Consider the following 14,848-nt stretch of genomic DNA (forward strand, 5'->3'; position numbering starts at 1 on the left):
TAAAAGCGTTCAGAGTGCATGGAGAGTGTGAGGATTACGGTCTCCTAGGGAGACTTGAAGGGCTCCAATGACATTACCCAGACATGAGAATGTTTAAATAATTGAAGTGGCTCAATAAAAAAATGAAAAAACAGTTCCACTGCCTCTATAGCCTCATTCTTTTTTGTTTTTTTCCTTCTCAATATTCATTTTTCAAAATAACCAGCAACCTCTATAGCCTCTGTAATCTGTTTGTTGTCTTCGATTGTTGAGAAGTCTTCTTGTATGGTTGAAATGTTAGGTACAAAGTATTTGTCTATTTTTGACAAAATCATTGGATCGGCCCCATAAATACCATCGGGAAGCTGCAGCTGCCGCATTGTCAGAATTTATTTGCTATAGGTGCGTATGGAATAATACCTTTGATTTCGTGCCCTGATTTGTTAAATTAATGTCTCTGCCCTATCTTGGAAGTGTTTCCTATTAACTAATGCATGCGGCAGCATTTTTGTTAACTATGTTATGAGAGTCATATAAACTTGCTAGGGGATGCAATGATTTCTGTTGAACGAGGTGGGCCTTTGTGTATTTCATGGAATCTGACGAATGAGTTGAATTATTTATGATTTATGAATAAGATGATTTGTTATAGATTTTACTATTTGATATTGATAGGATTTGCCTGTGTGATTCAAGTATTCTTTCCACATGATGGGTTAGGGATGTCTATAATTTGTTATTGAAATCATCTTCATTGCCAAAGGATTCGTGTTTGAATCCCAATTGGGGCCTGATTTAACCACGACTCATATGCCTGTTTTGTGAAAGAAACGAGTCCTGCATGGTTAACAAGTATCTATTGAAAAAAGAAGTGACTCAGTTTGACGAGCGCCTACTTGCACTTCCATTCTGCGCTCCTGTTCTGAACCTTCACCAAAATAATGCTATTATCCTCTTTGCCTGAGTTCTTGACGTTGTCCTAGGAGAACAATCATTAAGAAATTTGAGGCTTTTCACTGATATCATTAAATTCCAGTTAGAAGCGACTGATCTCATCTATCTGCTTGAGATTAATTTGGTTGTATCCTTAATTCCCACAATGTGTCTATAATCGTGTATGTAACTATATCTTAAAGTATAGAAATATGTTTATTAGTGTGAAATGTGAATAAGTGTATAATTATCCGAGTTCATTTAAAAAAAAAAGGATCATTTACAGATTCTATTGACTTTGAGGTTTTACACGATTGTGCATTAATTATTAGCTATGTTCTCATTCTGTTCTATTATATAAATAAATAGTTGCATCCCCTTGAAGTTCTTATTGGTTCACCTCACCATTGATACAGCGGCGGTGTTAAATCATTCTTAGAGCACATGATCGAGGTTTTATGTCGCCATGTATTTGATGAATCTTCAACTGTTCGACGCTTATGTTTGAGAGGGCTAGTAAAGGTGTCATGTTTTCTCCTAAACTAGAACCATTATTTCTGTAAATTCTCTCTGGTCTCTTTTTTAAGTAATGGTTTCTTCGAACATCAAATTGCAGATTCCATCAATTAATATGCCGGTGTATGCAACTCAAGTTTTAGGGGTCATATTAGCTCTGCTGGATGATTCAGACGAATCTGTACAATTAACTGCTGTATCATGCTTGCTGATGGTTAAGTTTTCTGTATCCTGTGCTTGGTTTTCTTGTTTACTGTTAATTTCAGTTATTTACTTATTGGTTGTTGCCTGTATAGGTCCTCGAGTCTTCGCCTAATGATGCAGTTGAGCCCATTTTGCTTAATCTTTCAGTACGGCTTCGAAATCTCCAGGTTTGTCATTATAAAATTTGAGTTTCTATTGCTTCGATCAGTGCAGTGATGCATCTGATATTCAGCTCCAATGAACGTGTGATTGAAACTTTTGCACCAGGTCATTTCAGCTGTAGCACGAAGATGACTAGATTTCTGTATTTCTAAATCCCCCTTTTTAACTCTCATGGCTTTATCTGGTGGTCTGTAATGGAAAATGTGCCACACGAGGTCTTACTTTATGGATTCAAGTGTAGGATTTAGTGACATGCTATTGAACATTTCTCTTCTTTTTTTCTTTCTTTTGTTCATAAATATTGATCATTGTATTAAGATCGTGTTTCTCAGATATTGTCAAAAGATTTGTAACAGTATAAAGTTAAGTTAATTAAAAAAACGGAAGTCTTATGTTGGTTAAAGCGTTGCAAAATAATGCATGCCTCTGCTTGCCATTTAGAAGATGACGTTTAGCTTCCTGGAAGCCCGGGTAGTTAGTATTGTACTGCTAGAAAGATATCAAGTAATTGGGACATGTGAAAATGATATACTCCTCCGGTCCTAAATATAGGACTTATTTTGTAATGTAAATTACACTACAAAATGGGTCTTATATTTAGAACCGGAGGAGTAATATTTATAGTATATTGCAATTTTATGTAAATTTGAGTTGTATATGATTGTAAGGCAAGCTTGCGCATGTCTATTTTCCTTTTTGGAATGTTCGCTGCGTTCTGGTTGTAAAGTTTTTTCCAACCCAGCTGGCCTTTGTGACAATGGTTGATATAGTCTTTATATCGGAAATTTATGTATTATTCAAAGAGATAGTTGGTCCTTCAAGTTTTGATAGTTACTCTGGTTCTGGCCAAGAAGCCACGTAGTCACTGTCATGCTTAGAAGTACATTATTGGTTTTTACCTATCTTATTGAAGTCGTAGCTGATTTTGAATCTCTTAATGCCATTTTTTATGTACTTATCAATATAGCATAAACTGTGTTTAATAAGAAATTCCTAAAAATAGGCAAGCATGAATGCAAAGATGCGAGCTAGTTCTTTTGCAGCGTTTGGAGTGCTTAGCAATTATGGAATGGGAGCACAAAGGGAGGCGTTTCTTGAGCAGGCATGTTACTAACTATATCTCATTACTTTTGTTTATTTTATTTAATATTATTTTTAGAAAAAATTTGGACCATTGAATATGTGTATAAATCCTATAAGCGAAACACTAGCCCAATTATAGTTGTCAAACTTGTACACTTGTAGGATGGACATGTAATGTATGGTAATCTTTTCTTGATTAATGCCCTTTTATTCATGTTGTCTACCACTAATTAAAAGCACTTCCTCAAGTATTAACAATCTTTCTTGACAGGCCAGGGAAAGAAGAGAGTAATATTGACCATCTAAAAAATAATGTTGTTACAAAAACATTTTAGTATAATGTCGTTATCTCATTTGAATGGTTTGGAGCTGCCAACATGATGATTGACCCAGAAATTTGATTACTCTGTTGGCTCTACAACTTATGCACTCAAAGGCCCAGAAATCATTTTCCAGCCCAGCTGGCCTGGCTATTATGCCCTTTTTTATTTGGCCCGTTTACTTGTATTAAATTAAATGATTTTCCAAAATGCAAAGCAAGAGGATGAAGAAAAGCGCAAGATAAGATTTGTTGCTTCTAGGCTGTTTATCATAGATATTAGCCTTGCATCACTGCAAAAGAAGTTTGAACTTTCTGACATATCTCTTTACCTTCTTCAAAGCTCTCAATTTTCATTCGCAGAATCTGACCGTTTCATTTGCTTCATCGGGTACACAATTTTGTTTGGTAGGAGGCTTTAGACTTGTTTATATTTTAACTATAAAATTTATGTCAAATTTTATTATTTACAAGTTATAACTAGCGTGCCTCTCCTTTATGGGCATTGCATAGAAAACATGTCTAGTTGTGCTTCTAACGTAGTAAGCAATACAGAGGGTTGTACATAAGCTTCAGTTAATATAAAAGAAGCCCATTGTTGAAATTCACCCGCCAAAGCACGACGTTTGGCAAAATGTTGAAATTCAAGAGAAATCAAAACTGATGGAAAAGAATAGTACTCTTTCGGTTCTAAATATAGGACTCATTTTGTAGTATAAATTACACTACAAAATGGGTCTTATATTTAGAATTAGAGGACTATCATGATTTCTTTGTGTGATCCATTTAAAAATGCTTGCTCTGTACCTGTTCTTATTTATGAATCTGTGATGAAAAATCAAATGTTCCAGAGGAATTTTATTGGTATGCACATCTTGTTAAATTGCCAGATCTGCAAGAATTACAAATCTATTTCATTTTGCTCATCTTAAACTGAATTTGTCAGTAGGCTCATTTCAAGTTGATGGTTATTTTTAAAGGTACATGCCGCCATTCCTCATGTTGTTTTGCATCTGCATGATGATGATGTTAGTGTCAGGCAGGCCTGTCGGGTAATCAGCTTTTATATTCTTGGATTTTCATTAATTGGATTTTTGGAGAAACTTCTATTTTGAAACTTCTGTTTTCAAATGTCTTAATTGACAGATAACCCTGAAGCGGGTTTGCTCGCTGATGGAAAGTGAATGGTTGCTTGCACCAGTGAACACGCACAGTTTCCTTTCTGATCACCGGTGTGGCTCGACGGTTTTTAGCTTGGTTTTAAATAGTTCAGCGAATCTTTCTTCCTAAGGGAAAATATGACTATCGGCTTCCTTTTTTTGTTTTCAGAAGTAACTATGAGGACTTCCTCAGAGACATTGCCAAACATTTTATCCAGTATCTTTCCTCCAGAATTGATACATATATGGCATCAACAGTTCAGGTTCTTACATCTGATATGCCCCCCCCCCCGGGGCTCAACTTATTCTGCCTTATATCGTAGCTTGGTAATAAAAATAAATGAGCAGGCATATGCCCTTCCTACGTGACAGTGAATTAATCTTTTTTTGTTTATTAGGACTGAGCAATGTTTATACTTTTATCAGGGGGTGCTCCATAATATTTTCTGGCTTAAGATTTCGTCTGTTTTATGAGCCCAAAGATAATTACGCATAGACCTAGGAGTTTGCAAAATTTAACTATTAGCTTTCTTAATGAGGCAGGCTTTTGATGCCCCATGGCCAATAATTCAAGCAAATGCTGTATACTTCTCCAGCTGCATACTCTCTCTATCGGACGACCCACATGTCTTAACTCTCTACCACGCACAGGTATCTATAACACCCTCCCCTTCATATTATTAGGCGTGTTTAACGATTAAAGTTAGTTCATATCTCAATAACACAATGAACTCTCATTGTGACTATCTATTATTTTCTTCTAAAGGGCATGTTAATTATAATAACGTTAGTTAATCGTAACATTTCGCAAAATGCCTCATTAATTGAAATATAGATCACAGCAAATTCCACCTTGTAATACGAAAGGGAGGGAGTAGTTTTGTTGCAATTTTGGAGCATTACAGCTATAACTGAAACTTTATATTTTCCTTCAGGTATTTGGGATGCTGGTGGGTAAAATGAGTCGATCACCGGCTGAAGTTGTCAGAGCTACGTGTTCTGCTTCTCTGGGCTTGTTGCTAAAATCCTCCAATTCTTGTTCATTGTTGTCAACGGCTCGGCTCCATCGAGTGGACTCAGCACGGCGGAGCCATGATCAAGAGTCTACCGGGAGTTAGAGAGGCATGGATGAATTGTCAAGAATCATGATGGGCCTTCAACTCTAATGATATTTACCCGATGCAAGAGATTGATTCTGCTTATTTGCAGCAATCATGTGAAGATCCTCTGGGCAGCGTTGGCTAATGTGCATGGTGTATGCATACATTAATTTCTCGTATCATCTTTGTCTTAATTATTTTCGGTCCTTTGTTGTAAAGGACTTTTTTCAAACCCCCCCCCCCAAAAAAAACCACGAAAAAAAATCTAAAATTTACATTATTGCTGTGTGTGACCCCGTAGGTTGAGGCTGTGTTGTTGTACATTATCGCTGTACAGTGGGCTTGACGTACTAGAAGGATGCATATAGACTTCGGTGCTTTTTGAAGGTGTTAAATTCAACATGCCTGGGAGAAAGATTTGACGTGAAAATAACTAATTGCCTCCTGATAAACAAAGTAATCTTCATTAAATACAGGCAAACAAATCAAAAAGAAACAAAATCAACCGGGATCAACTGATGCAACGCCAAGATCAGCATAGTAACAACTTTTGCAATTCTGAAGGTCTTTCCACCCAATCAGGACGCATTTCCCGTCCAGAGCCGCACAGTGTTAACAGGGGCTTCTCAACGTTACACAGTGTTGAACACCCAAGTCGTTTTAATTTTATTATATATATTGATTATGTTAAATAGTGGTATTGATAATTCACATAAAGATATGTGCTTACGCAGACGTTGGAAGATATAGTGAACTTCTAAATGATAAACTTTTATCAGAATGTATATTTTTCCTTAATTTTCTTTTAACCATCATTATAACATCGTGTTTAAGATCAAAACTTGTAAAGATTAGCTCCATGCTGGTAAATAGTTCTACTTCCTGTCATTAATATAAAATCTAATTGAGAGGTTATATTTTATCTTAAATATAAGATCTTAATCTAATTTGTCTCTCCATTTATAATTATTCTCAAGTTAGTTATTTGTTAATAAATAGGTGTTATTTTTCAACATATAATTGTCATTAAAAATTAATTAAACTAATTTTTTTAATATCACCAAAATTAATTATTTAGCTCTTATATTAAGGATATAAAAGGTGATAATAGAAGGTGTTCACCATATTATGGAATAATAATATTGATTCACTATATAAATTACTACCACTTCGGGTTTTAATATAAGAACTAGCTGATTAATTGAGTATATAAAAAAAATAAGTTAAGTTAGTTATTTGTAATAAATAGGTGTTATCTTTCTTAAAATACCTTGCTAATCAAGTGTATTAGCTAAAACTATTATTGTTAAAAGGATTATTTAAGAAAAAAAATAAATAAGAGACAAAGTGAATTAGATCGTATATTAGATGCGTAGTATCACATAATTTAGACTCAGTGAGTACGGCTCATTGTTCCATTGCGCTGCTCCAAGTCAACATAGGAATGGGAGGTCCACAAAGGCCTTTATTTATATATGTGTGGTCCACGTATGGAAAGATAAATGGGTTCACTTAATTATATTTGACAATATTCCCTGTTGCATGTGTCTTAAATTTAATCAAAGCCATAGCAACTTCCAACCCTTTATATTGTTAATATTGTTCTTTTAGCTTATAGTTACTTAGCAATTTTCCAACGGGTCTATTAAGAGGATAACCAGATAATATTGCATTAATTATACTACCTCCGATTTTAATAAAAACCCAGTTGATAATTTAGGGAGATTAAAAAACTTAGTTAAGTAGTTATTTGTAATGAATAGGTGTTATTTTTCCTAAAATATCCTTGCTAGTCAAGTTTGTTATCTATAACTACTATTGTTAGAAGGATTATCATGGAAAAAAGTGGATAAATATGATAGACAAAATACATTAGGGTCTTATATTTAGAACTAAAATAAAAGTCAAATAGTCTTTTATAATAAGGACCGGAGGTAGTATAACGTTATGGAACTATATTAAACCCTAAACCATGTAGATGTTAGTGGATGATGGGAACGAATGGGTATTAGATTTCAATGACACGTAGTTGTTTGGATTTACTTTTTCGTCTCATTAGCTTGCTGCCCATGGGAAGGAAATGCTAGTTTTTTTTTTAATATGATCAAATTAATTATTTAGCTCTTATATAAGAGCGGAAGGTGACAATAGAAAATGTCTTCATCATATTATGGAATAATAATATTGATTCACATATAATTAATATTACATAATTTAGAGGAGGGGGTGGGAAACTTCGTCATTGGTGAGTATAGCCCATTGTTTCATTGCCCTGCTCGAAGTCAAGATAGGAATGGGAAGTCCACAAACCTTGTGTCTCCTTATCCAGTTGCTTTTTTAAAAAAAAAAAAAAATCAAGGGCGCCCTTGGCTGGGAGAAGAACCAATAAGGTCGGTGATTTGTGATTCCAAGAACCAGTGAGGTCAGTGAATAGCACAGACCCAAACAAGGCAAGTTTTTACGGTCTTCAACGGCCTTATACTTTTTTTTTTGGGTTAAAAAAAAAGGAAGACAAATATGCTATTCCGGTTCTAAATATAAGATCTATTTTGTAATGTAAATTACACTAGAAAATAGATTTTATATTAGAAGCGGAGGAGTATTAAACTAAAAATAAGAGCCAGGAAAAAAAGAATGACCAGGAAAAAAACTTTGTGACTATATTGTCCACCAACTGCAGTCCTCTCCCGTGTGGAGTGAAAAATGGGAAGCTTCTTGAACAAGTGTGTAAAAAATAAATAAATAAATAAAAAAGCCGTACATCCCCTTGCTATGACATCTATCCATGACTTGTGGAAGAAGATCATGGCTATGGTCCTACCCCTCCGTTTTCTGAACCCGATGGCGCACACCGAATGAGCTCTTCACTGACCAATTTGACTGTGGCATTATGCAATCGCTGACACACCCACAGGATCACAGAGGCTGCTTTAAGCATTAGAGATGCCCACCCTGCAACTTCATAATCCCTACGTCGAAGCATATTGAACCCCCAATACTAATGGATTCGCTATCCCAAGACCAAGAACCGCAGCTCCACGCTGTCCTATTTCCACTGATGGCTCAAGGCCACATGATTCCCATGGTCGACATCGCAAGAATACTGGCTAGCCGCAATATTATCATTACGTTGGTTTCAACACCTCGTAATGCAGATCGCTTCGCTTCAATTCTATCTCGTTCTTCACACTCTGGCCTCCAAATCCGAGTGGTTCAGCTTCAGTTCCCATATAAAGAAGCTGGAGTCGCTGAAGGATGTGAGAATCTTGATATGCTACCTTCCCTAAGAACCGCCATGGGTTTCTTCGAAGCAACAAGCTTGCTACAGGAACCGGTGGAAAAGCTATTCCAAGACTTAACACCGACGCCAAGTTTCATAATCTCTGATATGTGTTTGCCTTACACATCCTACGTCGCAAACAAATTCAACATTCCCAGGATTTCTTTTGTGGGAACAAACTGCTTCTGTCTCCTGTGTGCGCACCACGTTCGCCATAATGATGTTCGGAATAACATAACGTCGGAATCAGAGTATTTTATCTTGCCAGGCATACCTGACCGAATTGAGATGAACAAAGCTCAATTATCAGGTCCATTCAACGGATGGAAAGAGTTTAGTGACCAAATTTTTGCAGCAGAGAAAGATGCTCATGGGATAATCATGAATTCTTTCGAAGAGTTGGAGCCAGCGTATGCAAGGGAGTACAAGAAAGTAAGAGGAGGCAAAATGTGGTGTATAGGCCCTGTTTCACTTATCAACAAGAGTTATCAGGATAAGGCTGAAAGAGGAAACAAGGCATCCATTGACGAGTTCCGATGCATGAAGTGGCTTGATTTGCAGAAGTCAAACACTGTCATCTATGCTTGCCTGGGAAGCTTATGCAATTTAACATGGTCACAGTTGACAGAACTTGGCCTGGCTTTAGAAGCATCAAATAGGCCATTCATTTGGGTTATCAGGGAAGGAAACGAATCAAAGGAATTGAACAAATGGATTGAAGAATATGGATTCGAGGAGAGGACCAAAGCACGAGGCCTTGTGATTCGAGGCTGGGCTCCCCAGGTATTAATTCTATCACACCCTGCGATTGGTGGGTTCATAACACACTGTGGTTGGAACTCAACGTTAGAAGCAATATGCGGAGGCGTGCCAATGGTTACTTGGCCACTATTTGGGGATCAATTTTGCAATGAAAAACTAGTAGTGCAAATATTACAGGTTGCCGTAAGCGTTGGGGTGGAGAGTCCTATGATATGGGGCGAGGAAAATAAAATAGGAGTGTTGGTGAAGAAGGAAGACATTGAGAAGGCAATAGACAAGTTAATGGATGAGACAGAGGAAGGTGAAGAGAGAAGGAGGAGGGCTAGAAAGCTTGCAGAGATGGCTAAGAATGCCGTTGAAGAAGGTGGATCTTCTTACTCTAACGTCGACTTGCTTATTCAAGATATCATGCACCAAATCAACAAAGACAAGTGATCTCTTCCATTTTCAAGCATGAATTGATCCATCGATGGTATTGGAATTGAAGTAGCATTTGTTCATAATTAACCTCCCATCATGTTAGATGAAGCTGATTTCAGCATGCAAAACCGGTGAAACACTTTCATCGAGTCTCTTCTACTCGTAGTAACAATTACAGAGGATCGTAACAACCCTATTCTACTCCACTTTCTAACAACAAAAATCATGTACTTCTCCGATCCTAAATATAAAACCTTTTATAATTATAAAAAGAGTCTCATATCTAAATATAAAACCTTTTATAATTATAAAAAGAGTCTCATATTTAAGATCAGAGAAGTATATTATTAAGTTTCTTGAGTAAAATATTATAAATGTATTATTTTGATACTAGCATGAGTAAGCTTCTTTCGGTAATTATATACTTACATATTAATTAAAAAATTACTAATCCTTTACTGTTAATATCGCTACTCATCAAAAAAGGGGGCAACTTTTGAATGAGTAAGTAATTATGAGTCTGACAAGTGAGTGGCGACTAAAAATCTTGAATATGGGCGGCCAGGAAACAACAATACAATGCAATTGATGATAATGATTTTTTGTTGTTGTATAACTTGGAATACGTTTAAATCACTTTAAATATGAAACTAATCTCTATCAGATTAAGAGTGTTAAGATTAAAATTATCTTAATAAGTGAGTTTTTCAGAATTCAAACTTGTATTTTTATCCTGAAACTAGTTAACATCTTAATTAACAATTTGATGATTGATGACAAGGGTGATTGACATTAATTGTTAGTCACCTGGTCTAGATGCATTTTTTTTTAATGGGTCGTTATTAGCCCGTACGACACCTTCATTTGCCCGCTTATATGTCTCATTCAGAAGCCCATATTTCTTGCTTGGATTTGACATCAGGCCCCACTGATGGTGTCTGCTAGTATTTTCTTTTGAGATATTCCATTTTTGCGGCACTCAAGTCTAAAGGAGTGTTTGGGTGATAAGCCATTTGGGAAAAAATCACCCAAACACTCTTAAAAAAACCAAACCATGATTTTGACTCCAAAATCATAGTTTTGGAAAAAGTAAAAATTTTTTGCTTTTGAAAAAAAGGGAGAGTGTGAAAACCTATAGGATATATATCTTGTTGTTTTTTTATAAACTTATTTTTTTATAAATATATTTAATCTTATATTTTATAAATATATATACATATTAATTATTTATTAATTATATTATTTTATGTATTATTAATTATGTTAATAAAAAATATATTATTAACAATTTTATTCCTTCAAATTAAAATATATCATAAAATATATTTTTTCTGTAATTATCATATTAACTTATACCTTTTTTAATAATTTGTACATGTAAAAAGTGCTTTTGGTAACAACTATTCAAACACTCTCATTTTTCAGAATCACTTCTTTACAAAATCTATTCTTCCCAAAATCTATTCTCCAGAAGCTATTCTCTAAACTATAATTTGGTTATATCCAAACAACCCCTAAAACTAACATTGGTCAAGGACAAACAAGAATGCCTGGCGATAAATTTGAAACAGACGGGGCACATGAGAAAGAAGATGCGTTCACGACTTTAAAACCCCATTTGAAGGAAGGGGAGGGGGGGAGTTTAAACGACATATTTTTTCCGGTTGAATCTTAAAATATTTTATAGTACATCCACTATTCTGAAATATTTTGTTAAATATGTTCAGCACGTTAAAATATTTTTTGATACATCTAGCACTAAAGCCAAAAAAAATACTTATGAGTGCTGGACACACCTGAAAAACACTTTAAAGTGTTGAATGCATTACGAAATACTTCGGAGTGTTAGATGTATCCAAAAAAAACACTTCGGAGTGTTAAATGCACTACTTCCAGCACCAAGACCAAAAAAAAAAAATACTTGAGTGCTAGACACACTTGAAAAATACTTCAGGGTGCTAAATACACTACAAAATATTTCAGAGTATTAGATGTATCTAAGAAAATATTTCGGGATACTAGATACGTTTTCAACTCAAAAAAATTAACTTATATAAATATAAGAGTCAATATAATATTTGATCCCTTAAGTTCGTCTTTATTTAGATTTCGGTCTTGCAATTTGCAAATCATAGATTTTGATTCTTTAAAAGACAAAATAATCTAAATTTTTATTACATTATAAGAACTAATGTTTTAAATAAAAAAAATTTGAGATACCAAAAACTATAGTTTAAAATTTGGACAACCACAATCAAAGTGATGACAAATTTAAATGAACAAAAATTGCATTAAACTAGATATAACTGTGAAGAAGCCAGTGATCTATCAAAGCGTGACGTTGCTTTTGACCAAGATAATTCGACTACTTTGGGCGTTTCACTGATCAGTCTGTATAACGAGATTGGCGAAAAAGCTTGCTTAGTTGCTTGTGTTCGATTTTTAATACATGCAAGATGAACAAAATATCTTATAGCTGTGTTTAATTTATTCATCGAAACATTTTTGAATTATCGGAATGAAGTAAAAGGGAAAAATAACTTTTGAATTCCAAGGTTTGGGTCAAGTTTGGTGCCTTAAGATTAGTGTTAAAGTCGTCCACGAGCTAGACTTTCTTGCTTATCTGGGCACTACTTGAAGCAAACCAGAAAGTTAAGCCTCTTGCACATAAGTAAGTCGAACGGAATTGGATCAAGAACATCACATATCCGGTCGCTTAGCAAGAAAAGGAATGGCTTCCCAAGAATCTGAGCTTCACTTCGTCTTGTTTCCATTGATGTCCCCAGGCCACATGATCCCCATGATTGACGTAGCCAGAATTTTGGCTCACCATAACGTCATTGTTACAGTGGTCACAACGCCACATAACGCAGCTCGTTTCTCAGCAACTTTTGCTCGTTTCTCAGAGTCGGGGCTTCCAATACGATTAGTCCGGATTCAATTTCCATATGAAGAAGCTGGAATGCCTGATGGGTGTGAGAATTTTGACATGCTACCTTCGCTGGGCATGGGCTTGAGCTTCTACAAGTCGCTAACCATTCTGCAGAAACCTGCAGAAGAATTGTTCCGACAGTTAACGCCTCAACCAAACTGCATAATCTCTGACGTGGGTTTGCCATATACAGCCCACATAGCCAGCAAATTCAATATTCCTCGGATCTCTTTTTATGGAGTAAGCTGCTTCTGTCTCCTATGTTGCCTAAATGCCAGCATTAACAATGTTTACGACAACATCAAGGAAGACTCAGAATACTTCGTTATACCTGGCTTGCCTGATAAAATTGAGATCACCAAAGCCCAGTTGCCAGGACCACAGGAAAGCTGGAAGGAATTTATTGGCAAAATGGCTGAAGCGGAAATGGCGGTTTATGGGGTAATCATGAATTCTTTTGAAGAATTGGAGCCAGCCTATGCAGCAGAATACAAGAAGGCAAGAAAAGATAAACTGTGGTGTATCGGCCCTGTTTCACTCAGCAACCAGGACGACTTAGATAAGGCTCGCAGAGGTAACAAGGCTTCAATTGACGAGCACAAATGCTTGGAGTGGCTTGATTCGCAGAAACCAAGGGCTGTTATATATGTGTGCCTGGGCAGCATGTGCAATCTAACTCCTCTGCAGTTACAAGAGCTTGGCTTGGCTTTGGAAGCATCAAACAGGCCATTCATTTGGGTTATGAGGGAAGGAAATCACTCAGAAGAACTGTACAATTGGATTAAAGAAGATAAGTTTGAGGAAAGGACCAGAGGAAGGAGCCTTTTAATCCGAGGCTGGGCCCCTCAGGTACTTATATTGTCACACGCAGCAATTGGAGGGTTCATAACACACTGCGGTTGGAACTCAACTTTAGAAGCAATATGTGCAGGTGTGCCAATGCTAACTTGGCCATTATTCGGGGATCAATTTTTAAATGAGAAGTACGTCGAGCAAATATTAGGAATTGGAGTGAGCGTTGGGGTGGAGAGCCCCATGAGCTGGGGCGAGGAAGAGAAAATAGGGGTGTTGGTGAAGAAACAAGACATTCTGACGGCAATACACAGGTTGATGGATGAGACAGACGAAAGTGAAGAGCGAAGAAATAAGGCTATGAGGCTCGCACAGATGGCTAAGAGAGCTGTACAACAAGATGGGTCTTCTGACCTGAACGTGAGCCTGCTCATCCAAGATATCAGGCAACAAACCAAACATGACTAGTGCCCTTTCGCAACTAGCTATAAAATATATCGACCATTTATTTCACAGTATGTGGGTGGGTATCATATATATTTTAGCACTTTGCTCGTTTTACTTGATATGCCAAGTATATAATTACTCGGTAAGCGTGTGACAAAGCAATACTTTGCTCATTTTAAGCTTGTGTCGTTAAATTGGATCTCATGTTTCATAATTTCCAGCAGTTGAATGCAACATGATACTCTATGATGTTCTGATCTTTGCTTTCCTTAGATGCAAGTGATTGGTCCCCATGTTTCGGATCCCAATATAGTTTATAAATCCTGCACTTTATTAATTCAACAATAGTTAGTCAGAATTGTATATTCGAAGTGAAACGACAAGTCTAAAAATTTAGTTCCTTTGGTTTCAGTTGAACACCTCGAACTCGTTAGCATGGGCATATAAAAAAAATCTCAATTACCCAGCATTTAGAGGAATTAAGCCCAGTTGCTCAGGATTTGTAGGAGCTGAATAAGAAGCATGCAATGTGGACTAGTTTGAGCACTCCTCACTTAATAAATACTATGAACCATCTAGATTTAATATTTTTAATTGATTATTTTTAAATAAAAATAATTTTAAAAAAATAGTTAAAAATTATTTTTATTTTAGATTTTATACCCGTTAAAACAATTTTTTGAAAAAAAGGGACCTTCTGGATCGGATCTAAATGGTTAAAATCTAATGAATTTGGGGATGAGGACTCATTCTTTCCCA

General features: G+C 36.0%; 3 protein-coding genes across 8 annotated transcripts in view; all 3 read left to right on the top strand.

Annotated features, from left to right (window-relative positions):
* Positions 1-5,886, top strand: part of LOC114733801 (protein SHOOT GRAVITROPISM 6) — a 29,983-nt gene extending 24,097 nt beyond the window's left edge. For all 6 annotated transcript variants that reach the window (XM_028921297.1, XM_028921298.1, XM_028921299.1 and 3 more), the window contains 10 exons: positions 281-381; positions 1,329-1,434; positions 1,529-1,642; positions 1,725-1,799; positions 2,798-2,896; positions 4,177-4,248; positions 4,343-4,428; positions 4,526-4,619; positions 4,900-5,007; positions 5,292-5,886. In XM_028921297.1, the coding sequence (XP_028777130.1) occupies positions 281-381; positions 1,329-1,434; positions 1,529-1,642; positions 1,725-1,799; positions 2,798-2,896; positions 4,177-4,248; positions 4,343-4,428; positions 4,526-4,619; positions 4,900-5,007; positions 5,292-5,474 (1,038 nt within the window). In that variant the 3' untranslated portion in view covers positions 5,475-5,886. The remainder of the gene's footprint in view (positions 1-280; positions 382-1,328; positions 1,435-1,528; positions 1,643-1,724; positions 1,800-2,797; positions 2,897-4,176; positions 4,249-4,342; positions 4,429-4,525; positions 4,620-4,899; positions 5,008-5,291) is intronic.
* A 2,217-nt stretch (positions 5,887-8,103) lies between these two features.
* On the top strand, positions 8,104-10,124 carry LOC114733798 (UDP-glycosyltransferase 73C5-like). The gene has a single exon (XM_028921292.1). It carries the CDS (start codon positions 8,458-8,460, stop codon positions 9,931-9,933), a length of 1,476 nt encoding a protein of 491 aa, XP_028777125.1. The 5' UTR covers positions 8,104-8,457; the 3' UTR covers positions 9,934-10,124.
* A 2,299-nt stretch (positions 10,125-12,423) lies between these two features.
* On the top strand, positions 12,424-14,382 carry LOC114733799 (UDP-glycosyltransferase 73C6-like). The gene has a single exon (XM_028921293.1). It carries the CDS (start codon positions 12,650-12,652, stop codon positions 14,108-14,110), a length of 1,461 nt encoding a protein of 486 aa, XP_028777126.1. The 5' UTR covers positions 12,424-12,649; the 3' UTR covers positions 14,111-14,382.
* The last annotated feature ends 466 nt before the right edge of the window (positions 14,383-14,848 follow it).

This window comes from Neltuma alba, unplaced genomic scaffold, assembly GCF_004799145.2.
Source record: "Neltuma alba isolate B1F8T4 unplaced genomic scaffold, ASM479914v2 tig00013032_pilon, whole genome shotgun sequence".
Classification (NCBI taxonomy): Eukaryota; Viridiplantae; Streptophyta; class Magnoliopsida; order Fabales; family Fabaceae; genus Neltuma; species Neltuma alba.

Coding starts and splice junctions, on each gene's coding strand:
- LOC114733798 (XM_028921292.1), top strand. CDS start 8,458: ATGGATTCGCTATCCCAAGACCAAGAACCGCAGCTCCACGCTGTCCTA.
- LOC114733799 (XM_028921293.1), top strand. CDS start 12,650: ATGGCTTCCCAAGAATCTGAGCTTCACTTCGTCTTGTTTCCATTGATG.